At 37.4% G+C, this 16635-nt stretch overlaps 1 protein-coding gene across 1 annotated transcript in view; it reads left to right on the forward strand.

Annotated features, from left to right (window-relative positions):
• The first annotated feature begins 397 nt into the window (after nucleotides 1-397).
• LOC141339239 (uncharacterized) overlaps nucleotides 398-16635 on the forward strand; it is a 45818-nt gene continuing 29580 nt past the window's right edge. The window contains exon 1 of the mRNA XM_073844870.1: nucleotides 398-710. Within this exon, the coding sequence (XP_073700971.1) occupies nucleotides 665-710 (46 nt within the window). The 5' untranslated portion in view covers nucleotides 398-664. The remainder of the gene's footprint in view (nucleotides 711-16635) is intronic.

Raw genomic sequence — 16635 nt, forward strand, 5'->3', positions numbered from 1 at the left:
TTTCCCCTAGCGTAAGATACTTACGCAGTACTCGTTCCCTCTCTAGAGAGAACAGAGGTTACATTAGTAACCGAGTACGTTTCATCTTCTAATAATTTTCTTCTAACATTGTGACAAATATAAAATCATTCATTTTTATTATTTTATATAATGGATTGTTGCAGAAAATTGCACTGATCATTTATTTGTTAATTTATTTATTGTCTATGATGTTCCTATCTATTTTTCATTTTGCGTGTTTTGTGTATTGTTCAAGTACCCACAACTCTCCAATAATTCTCCGTTCGGTTTGAGACATACAGATAGTCGGCAGGTTCATTAAGCAGACAGCAGATGGCAGTAATGCTGTATTTCTGTTTGGGATCCGCTGTAAAGAAGAAATCCGTTATCTCCGCCATTACACTCCTATTTGTGTTGATGGTGTTTTCCGGATTTGGAAACGCAAACTTTCTTCTTTTTCTCCGCTTCTTCTTGATCTTGTTTTTCCAATAGTTTATAGATGATAGTGTGTTTAAGACAGTGTTAGTCGGCATAAACCCATCTGTTGGCATTCAGTGGATTAGTCATCAGTCGTCTCGAGTCTGTTGGGTGTGGTTCACAAACAAACTGCGGATATTAATAACATCTCTCGAACTGAGTCTGATTTACTGAAATCTTCAACATCATGAAGAGTAATTTCACCTTATGTCAGATTTGTCTACTGTTGTGCGGTAAGTGGACGATTTTAGTTTATTCTTTAACACTTTCGGTTTCACTCCAGGGGCGTTGCTAAGAATGGGAGAGATTAGAGGCCATTAAAACAACTGCCATAATTTATTTAAAATACATTTATTTCATACTAAGTAAAATCCATATTTATGGACACTTACTGATAGAAAATTAGAATGTAGGTTTCATTTTCAGGAGTAACGTTACTGTGTTATTGCACAATGCACCTTTTTAATATTATGCCTAATATGCGTTTTAATATCACTGTTAACAAAAATTGTGTGATCTCTGTAAATGAAAGATATTTAAAGTGTACCTGAAGTATACTTGCAATAGTTCGACACAATCAAATATACAGCAGTTATATCTTTAGTTGGACTTCAGCACTACTTCACGCAATTATTTAAATGAAATTAAATTGCTTGTAGGGATGCACCAATCATGGTTTTTCATGGCCGATACCGATTTTCGATTTTTTTTTTCAAAAACAAGAAGTTATGCAAGTAAACAACATGTTTATTTAGTATTTAACAGGGCAAACTGGCTTTGGCTATTGAAAAAATAGCATCTGACATTAAATTTAAAAAAAAAATTAATTAAATACAGTTTAATAAGTAAAACTTGTGCTTTTAGTAAAGTAAAACAGTAATCCAACAGGCATTTTAATGTAAAATAATAATAATCATTCTTAACAGAACAGACTTTTATTTTTGGCTTTTCAAAAGTAAATGCTTGTTTTGTTTTTTGTTTTTGTTTTTTTACAAAAAGAAGCATCTCAGCTTTGTCACAAGTGAGTCTGTTTCTTTTTTCATCTATCACGTGAGAAGCTGAGCTGAACTAATCCAGATCCAGAAATATGTTCTGGATGCTGAACCTTGCTGACCACATCTTTGATGTTTTATCTAAAATTAAATTCATTTATTTGTTCACATTACATGTGGATAAATGACCATCTAGAGCTGCGCCATTCTGGAGAAATAATGGAGAATAACAATTTTATTTTTAAAATAGATATCACTATTCTACCATGATTCTGAAAAAACAAAACAAAAAAAAAAAAAACAGACAACTCAACAAAATAACATGGAATTTCAGCTACTAGAGTTTACACTAAAATTGCTGCAGCCTATTTATAAAGTATATTCTATATTCAACAAATTGTTAAAGAAATAAGTTGAACAAATAATTCAAGGACTGGCTAATAAAGAAGTCACTTGTTTAATTATGGAATGAATCAACGTTTATTGAACAAATCTCTTTTTCATTAGTCACGTGTCACCAGCTGCTGGTGTTGTGTTGTAATTGATACAATCTTTATTTGAAGAGTCGTCAATTTCAAAAATGTGATTTCTATTTTTGTTTGGTACATATTTTATTTGTGAAGTGAATGGTCCATCTTCAAAAAGATCAGGGGATTTTGGCAAAACACCAGGGGCTTAAGGCATAATTTAAACACGTAATTGCATGATATCAGAAATGAAAATAAAACATTTTAGAAGAGAACACAACTTCCCGGTTGTTTGGACCAATGAGCATTGAGCCGTGTCGTCAGCCAGTCGTTTCCCATCATGCTTTAGGTCAGCGCAGTCGGTGGGGAGTTTTTTGGCACACGTCAGCATGATGTCAGAGCAAGGGGGAAGTAACTCTGTGAGATGCATGCAGATTGGAAATGTGTCAGTGATGACCGGTGATCAATTCTGTGCAGATTTTGATCATTTATATAAATAGTTTGGTTTGATGTCACCATTATGGTGAGAAGCATTTGCTTTAGTTGAGCATTTTGATTATTTGCTGATAGTTTTCCTCTAACTGTGATTGTTATGACAGAAAATCTGATGCTGATGATTCAGATGTCATCGTATAGATATCTGATTTTACTCGGTCTAATCTATGGTGTTAGTTGTACATTATTTATTATAGCAATGCAATGGTTCAACAGATTAAAATTCACCAGAAAGTTAATCAGGTCATTTTTATATAAACTTGTTTGTCACACAAACAGAAGGAAGAATCAGTGTATGAATCTAAACAATGGTGACATACTTACATGCTGCAATATACAGGGATTAAAGTTCTCCGTCGCTACGACGGATTTCCGTTACCTGCAACAAGTCTATGACGGATTTCCGTCAATTAGAGAAAATTAGGGGAAAAGAAACGTGTAGATATAAACTAGGGCTGGGCGATTTGGCCTAAAATCAAAATCTCGATTAATTGAACATTTTAAAGGGATAGTTCACCCAAAAATGAAAATGTGATGTTTATCTGCTTACCCCCAATGCATCCAAGATGTAGGTGACTTTGTTTCCTCAGAAAAACACAAACGAAGATTTTTAATGAAAACCGGTGCAGTCTGCCAGCTTTATCATGGGTGTGGATGGGCACCAAACCTTTAAAAGTAAACAAAAACATGCACAGACAAATCCAAATCACACCCTGCGGCTCGTGACGATACACTGATGTCCTAAGACACGAACGATCGGATTTTGTGAGAAACTGAACAGTATTTTTATCATTTTTTACCTTTGATACACAGCCACGTCCATCTGTCTTGAGCACGAGTTTGGCATCAGTCACGTCACATGTGCACGCGCTCTAGCGTAGAATACGCAAACTCCGGAAGCGATCTGTCGCGTGTATACGACACTCATTGTTTACACAGAGCACAGAGATTGTGGGTATAGTGGCTATTCAAAATGGTTATTACTTGCGCGTATTCTGATTGTTCAAACCCATTTAATGCTAAAAGATTACGTTTGCTTGCGCAAACTCATCCGGGACTTTTCACTGATTTCCCCTTACGACGTTTGCGTATTCTACGCTAGAGCGCGTGCTCATGTGACGTGACTGATGCCAAACTCGTGCACATTACAGATGGACGTGGCTGTGTATCAAAGGTAAAAAATGATATAAATACTGTTCAGTTTCTCGCAAAATCCGATCGTTTCGTGTCTTAGGACATCAATGTATCGTCACGAGCCGCAGGGTGTAATTTGGATTTGTCTGTGCATGTTTTTGTTTACTTTTAAAGGTCTGGTGCCCATCCACACCCATGATAAGGCTGGCAGACTGCACCGGTTTTCATTAAAAATCTTCGTTTGTGTTTTTCTGAGGAAACAAAGTCACCTACATCTTGGATGCATTGGGGGTAAGCAGATAAACATCACATTTTCATTTTTGGGTGAACTATCCCTTTAACTCGATTACGATTAATGAACGATTATATTATTTATTAATAAAATTATATTTAATTATATATAATTATATTTATTTTTTTTTGCCCTCACAGTTCACTGACAAGTTTTGTACAGTAAATATGTGCATTATACATATTACAAGTGAGAGAGATTTTTGAATGAAGGGTGCATTACTTGATTTTAAAATAATTGAAGGAAACACACACTCTATTCATATCAATCTATTATATATGATTATTTATTGAACATCAGTGTTGAACAACTGAAATTAAAGCACACATTGCTGAAAACAAAAAGTCACATTTTTCTTAAATTAAACTTGCACTTTTGGAAACAAAATAAATTATTTTCAATGTTTTTCATATTAAAAGTAGAAAATAAGCAGTATCTCTTCTAAATAAAATTACTCTTGTATTAGGGGTGGGCATAGATTAATTTTTTTTAATCTAGATTAATCTAGATTAAATATTGGAATTAATCTAGATTAAAATGGCTAATTTGAATTCTGCTGAAGGCATTCAGAATATGTGTGCTACCCAAATAATGACTAAAAGTAAGTCTTCGAGAACGGGCCAGGCGGCGCATTAGACCAGGCGCTCATCTCCCGTTTCCAAAATGCATCACAAACTGCTTGACAATTGCATTTACAACATAATTACCTATACAAACTTGTGTAACCAAGTACTTCTGCGCAAAAGGCTGGACGACGTGCGCGTTGCCGTTAAATACACAGACGCGCACCGGCATGGATATCTGTGTGCATAGTCTTGGGTTAAACTGCGTTGCTTTTAGAAGCGTCAATTCAGTTGTTGCATATAGTTTAATGTCTTTATTTCGGGATTATCAAAGTAAATTATAACTCACGTGCCCCAGTAAAAAGGGTCTAGCAACGCACCTGCCCTGAAGCGGCTTCATAACTGCATTCATGTTTGCACGTCTCATTTGATGTGGTAATTTCACAGAAGTTGAAGACTCGTTCTCGCCCCCTACAGTGCAATTCGACTAGGTATACGTCATCCGCGCTAAAATATCAAGGTGAAAGTCATCATATCTTGCGTAGTTTAGACCCAGCTCCCAACCCAACTTTGAGAATAGATTAACGGCGATATTTTTTTTATCGCCCGATTAGAGTCTCACGTTAACGCCGATAACGGCCCACCACTATCTTGTATATCCTGTTAATATTTTTTACTGTATTAATAAGCTCTCCATCGACGTGTCGGCGGAATAACGTAACGGAGCGGGGTCACGTGACTCCACACGCAATAGTCTTTTTAAAGGGAAAGTAATTGAAATAATCGACCTGGAAAAAGTTTATCGATTATAGCTTCTGAATGTCAATTTCCATTATTTTCGATTAATCGCCCAGCCCTAATATAAACATATACTTATAATCGTATATGTAAGGGATAATCAACGGTTTGCCGTGCGTTAAAGGATTTTAAATGCACGACGTGGAGGCTCATAACCATCCGACGCGAAGCGGAGGGTGGTTGCCTCCGCGAAGTGCATTATAAATCCTTTAACGCACGGCAAACCGTTGATTATCCCGCTTATTCCATGGTTATAGACAAATTAAAACTAGGATTGATATTTGCAGCGCAAAATTTGACTGAATGGATAAAAAGACGGTTATTTTCGTCAGTTATGACACGCAGCTCTAGCATTCTGTCCGCTTCAAATCAGACTCAGAGATTAAATAGTCCGGTAAGATCACATTTATTTGAATGAAAAATAGCATTTGTTTCAGTAGATTGCCGATCGACCAAGAGAGAGTGTGAAGGCAAGAGAGATGACAGTTGCGTGTGTGTGTGTGTGTGTGTGTGTACAGTATGTGAATGTGCGTGCGTGCGTACCTGCATGCTGTGCGTCTCTCTCTACAAACAACAATTCATTCAAAAACAGCAGTTTTACCGCCCCGTTGCTGAGGAATATAATGTAGCGATCTAGGATCTAGGCTGTTTTAATAAGAATCGCGGGCAAGCACTGACAAGAAGTTTATGTATGTGCGCAGCACAATGCGATCTCCGACCTCTCTCTCTCTCTCTCTCTCTCTCTCTCTCTCTCTCTCTCTCTCTCTCTCTCTCTCTCTCTCTCTCTCTCTCTCTCTGTGCTTTTGCGTGCATCAATTAAAGCAGCGCATTAATATAGAACGGTGATTAAACTGACTTGGAACTACCTGTGCATTAAACGGTTTTACTGCACACCTGCCAGCCAATCAGAATCCAGTATCCAGACATTCCATGGAATAAATATAGTTGTTGTTATGACGGCAAACCAAAAAAAATCTTTTTTTTATTTTTTATGCTTTACACAACACATACAAACAAACACAACAGAAATTATAAAGTCAGGGAAACTTAAAACAAAAAAGAGAAAATAAAATAAAAATGAATAAAGTTACAATCGAAGAGATGCATGACCTTTACATTGCTCAAAGATTTTGAAGACAGAAAACAAACGGACAGTTTTTTTATTTCTTTTCTATTAGTACTATGAAGAATAGTACAGAAATAGTTTTCCAGTTCTTTATAAAACACTGTAAAACAGGGTTTTTTGTTAGTAAATTTGCATTTATGAATGTTAAACTTAATTAGTAATATAAATAGATTAATAAGGAATGCTTCATTATTCATATTATCATAATCAAAATATCCAAAAACAACATTTTCAAAATGCAAATTAAAATTAGAGAGTATCTTTTTTTTTTTGATAAACACAGATGTATCATACCATAACTTTTTAACATGACTACAGTGCCAAAAGATGTGGGATACAGTTTCCAAATATAAAGAGCAAAAAGAGCAATTGACATCAATATCCCTCTTAAATTTGCTGAGAAAATGTTTAATAGGATAGAATTTGTGGATTATCTTCAAAGAAATTTCTCTTATCTTGTTTGTAACAAAAAACTTATAAGGTAATAACCAAACACTTCCCCATCTAGGGTTTCTAACAAATTTAGTCCAATATGCAATAGAGCAAGGCTTGGTAGCAACGTCCTTTAGAAAAAGAGAACGAATAGCTTTGTTATTTTTCATTTGCGAAAAACAAATTTTACCACATATTGTATCAGTTAAATTGATCATGGGCATATCAACACATTTCACACTTCTAAATAAGGAAACTATCCCTGAATTAATTGCAGAGAAAACAAGAGAGAATTCCTTAGGAGTCACAGGAAAATTGAAGTGCACCAGAAACTCATCATATGTCATAAGATATCCTTGAGTGTTAAACAAATGAGCTACTAAAACAATACCTTTATCAAACCAGGATTTCAAAAAAATACTCTTGTGCTTGAACAAAATACAACGATTGTTCCAAATAAAATAACGCTGCGGAGAGAAATTGTGCTTGTAGATAAGTTTCCAAGCTAACAAAGCTTGAGCATGAAAGACAGAAAGTTTTACTGGCAGTTTCTCAATCTTATAATGAATGAATGAATGAATGATGCATTTATATAGCGCTTTCATTGTGTATTGCCGTACACCCAAAGCGCTTTACAATCATATAGGGGATCTCTCCTCAACCATCACATAATCACACATTAGTAAAAAAGAAAGACCCCCGAGTTGGTCAAAAATAAAATTAGGAATAAAGTTCCAAAAAGAGGGTTTATTCAAACAAAATTTCAACCAATTAATTTTGAAAGTATTATTTAAAGTAGTAAAATCCAGAAAGTCAAGTCCACCGTTTTTAAGAGAATTTACAATAACAGATTTACGAATATAGTGTACACGATTCTTCCATAAAAAGTTAACTAAGGTCTGATCAACAGTTTTAACAGTTTTACTGTCTAAATGTATAGTTGAAGCAATGTATGTTAGTCTAGAGATTCCTTCTGCTTTTGACAGAAGAACTCTACCTCTAAGGGACAAGTCCCTTAATAACCAAAGATTAAGTTTACGTTTTATCTTTTCAAAGGCAGGGTTAAAATTCAGAGAAACTCTATCTTGTTCACTTTTTGAAATAATAACACCTAAGTAATTAACTGCTTCTTTAACGGGAATACCATCTACAGACAAAAGAGAGGAATTCTTTAAGGCTAAAATTTCACATTTTTTAATATTAAGGCACAAACCTGAAGCATTAGAAAACAACTGAATAGTTTTAATTGCCTGATGAACCTGGTTAGAATTTTTTTAAAATAAGGCAGTGTCATCAGCTAGCTGACTAATTAAAATACTTTTACCAGCAATATTAATTCTTTCTACCTTACTGTCCTTAATAAAATGACAGAAGGCTTGAGCTGTAATAAGAAAGAGGTATACGGAAGCTGGACAGCCTTGCCGAATACCTCTTTCTAAAAAAATCTCTGTGTAGTACCATGCCCCAATTTCACTGAGCTATTTCCCCCTGCATACAACGTTTTCATTGCATTACAAAAATAGGGCCCAAAACCAAAACGCTCTAAACAAAAAGAAATAAAAGGATGCTCAATAGTGTCAAAAGCTTTAAAGAAGTCCAAAAACAGAATTAAGCTATCGTCCTTGATAAGTTCAGAGTAATCAATTGATTGACCTCATTGTCTAATATTAACAAGTCTAATATTATAAAAAAAATGAAGATTTTTCATGAAACCTGGTTGATTTTCATCTACAATGGAGTTCATAACCAACCTAAAACGCTTAAGAGAAAATAAGTCACCCTGGGACGCTCCGTGCCACCTTGTTGTATCTTCCCGAGACGATGGACTACGTAGATAGCATCTGCAAGTTTTTCCTTTGCATCAGGAAGAACATTTTGGCAGATTTTGACCACCTCAAGCCGAATGTCTTCATGCGCAGATTCAGGAATCCCAGCTAACCTCAAATTACGTCTTCTCGCATATGTTTCCATATCATCCATCCTCCGCTGCATCTGAGCCACAGGCCGTTCAACATCATTCATACGCCGCTCAAGACTAGAAACCTTCTCAACAACTGCTTTCAGTTCAGCTGATATGTTCGAAATCTTTTTTTTCTATTCCATCAGAACGGCTGTTGATCAACTGTGTAATGCCTACCAGCTGCGATGAGATATCAGCTCGAGTATCGTCACTTGCTCTTTTCTTTATGACTGGCGATTTACTCGGGGTGATGGGTAACGCAGGGAACTCCTCTTCGGCTAAACTAAACATATCTTCCTCACTCGTGCAAGAATCTACGTAATCATGGCCACTGGCGGCAGGTGGACAAGCGCCAGTACTAACACTAACCACCTTAGCATCCGCTGAAGAGCTGCTCAAATGACCACGTTTGCGTCCCATGGAACCGCAGTACAGGGGTAAAAAGGTCAAAAAGGTAGCAAAGTAACACAAGCGGCAAACAACTAATTAAAAGTCCCTTTTGCACTGTCTAAGCACATATGGTGCAAGAGCTCGTACAAACACGTCTGATTAGGCAGCCATCTTGGTCTCCCCCCCCCAAAAAAAAAAATCATCTCGGATGCGGCTTCAGCTTCTCAGTGTTGTCTTCTCAGTAGCCGCGTTTCCACTGTCGGGCCAAAAGCGGGCGTGCTAGTGCGTGCCAGGGCCAGTCGCGTTTCCACTGTCACTTCCGGGGCCTGATCGTGCCTCGTCGGTGCTTCCTCAGGGCCAATGGCCCGGGTTTTTCGGCCCGACGAAAACCTTGGGCCAAAGCGGGCCAGCTGGGGCTTGAGGCGTGGTCATAGTGAAAGGCGGAGTTCATGCGAAGTTTCGATAAGCGTGCAGTCAGGTAAAAGTGTGTCTGCGGTAAGATGCGCATTTCGCTGTATTACGTCGTGCAAAGAACTCAAAAACTTAAAATGGAGAATCGTCAGTACAAGTCTGTAGAAGATACCAGGGCTTTTCTGAGTATTTGGGCCGAGGACAATGTACAATGCCAGTTTTACGGCGTCTGCAAAAACGAAGACGTGATAAAATACATCGCTGCTAAATTCGCAAAGCTTAATATCAAGAATTTGCGGGCGCAGTACAAATCCATAAAAACGCACAATGGACAGAGCGGTGCCCATGCAGAAAAGACACTTACATTAGGCAGATATTGATATGGAAATATATGCCGTTTTGATGGGCACATTACTTAAATGGTTATCTGATGGGGCACCTTTTGTGTCCTGTGTAAATCAGGTCCTATTAATAGTTGCACCATTAACTGTTGTTACAGACAACTATGTGATGAAAACATTATTTAAACGCATGTCTGATGAGTATACTCTTATTTAAATTTGGATAAATGCAAGTAAGATCCTATAAAAATGAGATTTGATGTATAAGTTGGGGGACATCGTCCAAAGAAACCCCCCAAAAACTCACCAACACATCTTGATAACATATTAACATACACTGTATCTGTACCTAAATAAAGGCATAAAAGATTATACTAGAAGTACAACTGTGTCGTTATTTTTTGCAGTAGTGTGTAGATATTAATGCAACATTTTGTTTTATGTGATACAAAGTTAGACGAAAGATTTGTGTGTAGGTCATAAAAACAAAGCTTCTTTTCACGTGATTTATTAATGTAATATATTACAAATATTGCTGCTGCATTAACAACTGTTGCAGAGCATTTCTTGCATCAGAACAGACATCACCAACATTACAAGGCGTTTCTGCATTCGCTGTATCCGGCTTCCACGTCGCTGTGTTGTTCTTTTTTTTGCCTTGCAGCAAAAAACCTAAAAAAACAAAAAAGCCTAACATAAGCTTCCATCTTCGCATCGCTGCCTCATCTTCCACCAAGAAAACACCGAAAGGAGCAAACAAACAGCCGCTTCTGCTCTCTCCATTTTGTTCGTTCGATAATCACACTATGGTGACTTGCTTTCAATCTTCCCGCTGAAAGGGGAGGGGTTTCGTGACGTTTGATCCAATGAGGTGTGTAAAGGGCGGGCTTTAGGTTTGCGCAGCGAGGCTACTGGCTCCATAGTGGAAACGCAGCTTACTTTTGGCCTTAGTGCTTGCGACTCGAGGCCATTGGCCCCGCCCGGCACGCTCTTAGCACTGGCTCGCACTGGCCCCACAGTGGAAAAGCGGCTAGTGACAACATAGTGACGCTGAGCTAACCTAACCCTTACCCTAACCCTAACCCGCTGGCATCATTCACAGTTAGTTATTTAGCAGAGAACACAGAGCAGAACTAGAATTTCGGCACGGTTATTAATCACTGATCTATAATAGAGAATTATATCATTATATAGATCAGTGGTATTAATACACTTTTGAGTCCTGCTTATTAAAAGTGAAAGAGAGACTCATTTGCACGCTCTCTAATAGATTATTGTCTGTGCGCCCACGGAAAGCCAAAAGGAGAGTGACAGATTTAAACTATTGTTAAGGGAGTAAGCAAATGTAATATTGATTTAATACAACAGTTCAAAAACAAGAAAAATATTAAGTGACTTACGTTGTCTGACTACATCTCTATTGCCTGATTTTACTCTATTTCTTTAAGGCGAGACACGGCAGGCAAAAACATCGGGTTTTTTTTATTGGTCAATTTTGAGATTTTTGGATATTTGTCTTCAATAACATGTCTTCTTTTAGACTTGTGGTGAAAAAAAGTCCGAAATACACATTTAGGTCTTTATTTTACTGCACTTTGTCTGTTTGCGTCTGTAGATTTCTCATAAATTCAACAAAAGTTGGCGATCTAAATCAACATGCTGCTCCACGATCTCTGCCTGTACTGGAAAGCTCTCTCTCTCTTCCGCACAATGCTGTTGGATCCAAATATGGTCATTTCCTTTTTATCAGCAACCATTCGTGAAAGTAAAAGAGGGGATTCTAACTCTAAATCTCATTGGCTGAAGATCATTTCTGACCAACGTGATTCGTTCAGAATCGTCACATGGTATGCTTTGACGCTTCCTTGGTTTAGCTTTCCGCGGGATCTTTTGAGTGAATGAATGAAAATGACTTCAATCATCGAAAAGAGTACAGCAGTTGTCACTTGCAAGGGGGAAAAGGAAAATTATTGATGGATTACCCAGTGAAATGCCCTCGGGAAGCGCATCTGAACGTAAGCTGTCGATGGGAAACCAGGGTGGTTTAGATATAAGCCAATCTATAAATAAAGTGCACTCTACATAACAGTGGCTGCTTGTTCATGTTGCGCGACTGAATGAGCTGATTGGTGATTTAACTTGTCCGAATTGTGGTATGTCAGGGCTAAAAATTAATATAGATCCACAGAATCAAGGGTTCTGTAACAGTTTATTGCTTAAGTGCTGTCTGTGTAAAGATGACAAGTACCGCAGGAGCGTGTACACGTCTAGGCGACTTCGCGATGAGTCCAGAAACGACGTTGCATTTGATGTGAATGTGTGAATGGTCCTCTTGGCACACGAGTTAGGATTGGGATATGCAGCTCTCAGAAAAATCAGCAAGGTGTTGGGGCTCCCTGGCCTTCACCTTAAAACGTATCAGAGGCACGGCAAGAGAGTGACAGGTAGGCTATGGAAACAGGATTGTAGCCTATCCCAAAAATTGAAGCAGTCTGTAGAATTTCTAATGTCAGAAATAGCCCAATACGTGTGGCTGTTACCACCTTGTAACATATTATAACATTACTGTCACAATATTTGGTTTGTATGGATGAAATATTTATTTATAAGATTTATAAGAATAGAATAAAGTGCCATCTCAGGGCTCACAAAATCGCTAGTCCGACGTCCCGGGGCTATTGTGTTTCCAGTCGGGCTACCAGAATGAGTCACCGCCTTCCCGACGGTCTATTGTAAAGTAGACGGCTCCTGCAGGTCCTTAAAACTCCTTAATTTAGTTGTATCAAATGTAAGGCCATAAAAAGTTTTAAATATGTTAAATAGTATAAGAAAAGTCTTAATTATAATTTAGGAGGTCTTACATTTGGTGACGGAAAGAGGAGAATCGTGATAGGGCTGGATTAAACTTCAAAAGGCAATGATGACACTGAATAAATATGCACACTGCACATTTCAAAGTCAAAACGCGGCACGGATGTCTTTATATGAATGTATCTGAAGGGAACTGACTGTCCTCAGAATCGTGTCAATGGCATTTTCATTTCATGCCTGATAAAACAGCGTTAAAGCTGCTTTGTGCACAGCCATTACTACGGAAACCCTAATATTTCAGCGCTCCTAAAGCACCCCCTCGTGACAGAATTAATTTATTTCCACATTTTTTTCAGCTGTTTATGGTCAAATTATTGAGACCTACGTTTTTATGCAGCAAACACATAGAGTTGTAAATGTGAAAGAAGTTACCTTCTAAAAATCTAAACAATTAAGACAGTAATATGTTATGTTTTAAATAAATATAATAAATTATATACTCGATTTATCCCTTTTAATGGTATAAAGGCTGAAATGCCGTTGTATAAGATATTTTGTTTTTGTGTGAACCTGTATCTGAATTATAAATCATGACATTTTATGGCTAATATTCTACCGTACATTGTCCAACCCCACTCATACTGTTCATTTTACTTGTGCAGCTCTTAAAAAGGGTCATAAATTGCTATAATTAGCAGATACCAAATAATGAAATAAAATTCCTTCCTTGATATTTGTGTATTTAAAACATTTTTTTGACATTTAGACTCCTATCTGATTTTGTATAATTTAAAAAATGTATTTTTTTATTTGGGGTAGTTAAATTAATTTTCGGGCTACCAAAATCATAAGAGTACCTGCCCGAAGGGCTACCAGAGATTTAGAAATTTTGCGAGCCCTGCATCTCATTCATTATGTTGTGTTGCGGTGGTCAGTTTTACTTTTACAGTACAGATTTCTGTGTGCTGTATCTATAAAAACAAAAATGAACAGTTATTGATATAATACACATTTCATTTTAGCGGCAGAAATTGAGAGAGGTCTTGAGTCACTTCACAGGACCAGGGAGCAGGTCAGGCAGGCCTATGCAGATATTGATGCAGATGTGGCAGAGTTGCTGAGAGAGGATGCAGATGTGGTGATAAATATCAGTATGTCTTTTGATGGCACTTGGCAGAAAAGAGGGTTCACATCACACTATGGGATCGGGGTGTGCATCGATATTTTTACGGGACTGGTGATCGACTTTGAGGTTCTATCCTCCTATTGCCATGCTTGTGCCCTTAAAGAAGCTGCCAGGCATGAGGGAAAGATTACAGATGAGAAAATTGACAGCTGGAGAGAAACGCATGACTGTGCACAAAATGTTAGGGGCTCAAGCAAGGCTATGCAGCAGGAGGCAGAGAAAAGGATGTGGGCCAGGTCTGTGAGTCGCCACCAGCTGAGATACATTCAGATGCTGTCAGATGGGGACAGTGCTGCATTCAGGGAGGTGGTATCCCTCAACCCATACCCTGGGCATGAGGTAGTAAAATTAGAATGCATCAACCATGCCCATAAGCGTATGGGCACAGCACTACGAAAATTAAGTGCTGAACGCAAATTGGGGGGGGAAGGGTCTGGGAAAATTAACGGCCAAAAAATGTAAAACATTACAAAACTATTACGGGGGGCAATTTTAAATAACCAGGGTTCCATAGGGAAAATGAAAAAGGAGATCTGGGCTGGTCTCCTCCATAGCATGTCCTGTGACGAAGTCCCCTTGCACACCAGGTGCAACCTGTCCTGGTGTTGGTATAGGAGAGCGGAGGAAAATGGAGAAACTCCAGAGAGCCACAGGCTCCATGCAGGAAACTTTTTGTCTCAGGAGGTGGGCCAGAAGCTGATACCTGTATACCACCGCATGTCAAGTGACAGCCTGCTGCAGCGCATGCAGCATGGTGGCACTCAAAATGCGAATGAGTGCCTCAACTCCGTCATTTGGGCCCGCTGTCCAAAAACAGTGTTTGTAGGTAAGAGTAGAGTTGAGGCAGCTGCAAGTATGGCTATTTCAACTTTTAATGAGGGGGCCTCTGCCATGCTTGCCATTATGGATAAGCTTTGGCTGGAAAGCACTGTCGTTTCCGTCACCACCATCAGGGAAACCGATATGCTGAGGATCACAAAAGCCGAATCCATCCAGTCTGAGAGTGTAAAACGTTGCAGAAAGACTCTGAGCACAGCTAAAAAGCTGAAAAGGCATCAGCAAGAGAGGGGTGAGGGGTCTACAGAGAGCTAGGCTTTCAACCCTTTAGGTGAACTTTGTGTTACGATGGACATAGATGACTAGAGTTGCAGTTCTGATGATAAGTTTGCGTCTGTATTTGTGGTTCTCTGTGGTTAGTTGAAGGTCTTATTTGGCAATGTTGTTTTATTCAGTTGTCATTGTTCATGGTCTACATTGTTATAAACAATTACTTGGCCATTTGTTTTGCTTGTTAGCAATGTTTTCACACATAAATGTCACATAAAAATGTGTGGAATTATTACAATATAAATCTTTAAAGCCCATTTTCTCAAAATGACTTTTCTCTCATACTCCAAGTCCGAAATCTCCACTTCAGTAGCACCCATATACACCAAACTTTCCAGTCTAGTACCTAGTTATATTATGAAGACAATTACAGAGGGATTTGTAAATATATTATTCCTAGCCTGATTTATAAAACATTTTATTTCATAAAACATGGTGAAAATACAATTTTTAAAGCTATTGACAGTATATTCTGATTTACAGGATAACAAAAGTAGATATCCATAAATCCATCTTTAATTTTTCCCATCTACACTGTAAAAAAAAAACTGTATTTTTTACAGGAAAACGCTGGCAGCTGTGGTTACCAGAGAATTCCTGTAAAAAATACAGGAGCACAGTAGATAACTTTACTGACAAAGTATGTAAATTGATTTACAGTGAGTGAAATCACGTCGGAATCACATTAGAAAACTGTTAAGTCTACCCAAAACATGTGTTAATTTCACATAACAGTGTTGTAAATATAGAGCCCATTTCCTGTATTTTTTACAAGTAATAATTGTTTATTATGCATCAATAAATGGTCAAACTAACAGGAAAATATCAAACAAAAAACTAATTTAAACTGTGCATTTAAATGGAAGTTTCTGTATATTACACATAAAATCCGCTTCTAATATACTGCATGTTTATGTTTCAATAATCAAGTTGCAATGTAAAATGTACTTATAAACCTGCAAAATGATGACTACTACACTTACACCAAAAAATGCTAAAATACATTTTCAGAAGAGAAAAATGGGAAAAATATCACTTTTTGGGAGATTTATTTAACAGGCAGCTTCAAAAGTTGTTAACATGTGGGTGCATTTTTCTTCAATGCATTCAACATACTGTACATAAAACAAAGTGGAACCTGGACATTTTTGTGTCACTTTAACAAAGTTTCTCAAAGTTTGTTTTGCATAAAACAGATCTATCTCCATGGAGACAATGAAGTGATGCCAAAGTAAGAAAAAAAATTACATAATGTGCCTTAATTGCCATAATACAAACTGGAATATAACAAGATCAGTTTGAGGCTCATTAAAGAACTGGTAACATTTGAAATGTTGTCCATCCTATACAAAAAAATAAATAAAATCACTTAGTGCCCCTTTAAGACTTTAACCAAAATTACATATTGTGCTGTAAATACCATAATGTGCATTTTAAATTTAACAAAGATAAAACTTATAGTACCTCTTTTCAAACAGTCAAAAGTTTAGATGCATTTTTCTTCAACTTGTACAACATGAATACAACAAAGTTGAATCTGGACATTTTTCTGCCACTTTGACAAAGTTTCTCAAAGTTTGTTTTGCATAAAACAGATCGATCTCCATGGAGACAATGAAGTGATGCCAAAGCAAGATAGATTTTTTACCTAAT

This window comes from Garra rufa, chromosome 7 (genome assembly GCF_049309525.1).
Source record: "Garra rufa chromosome 7, GarRuf1.0, whole genome shotgun sequence".
Lineage (NCBI taxonomy): Eukaryota > Metazoa > Chordata > Actinopteri > Cypriniformes > Cyprinidae > Garra > Garra rufa.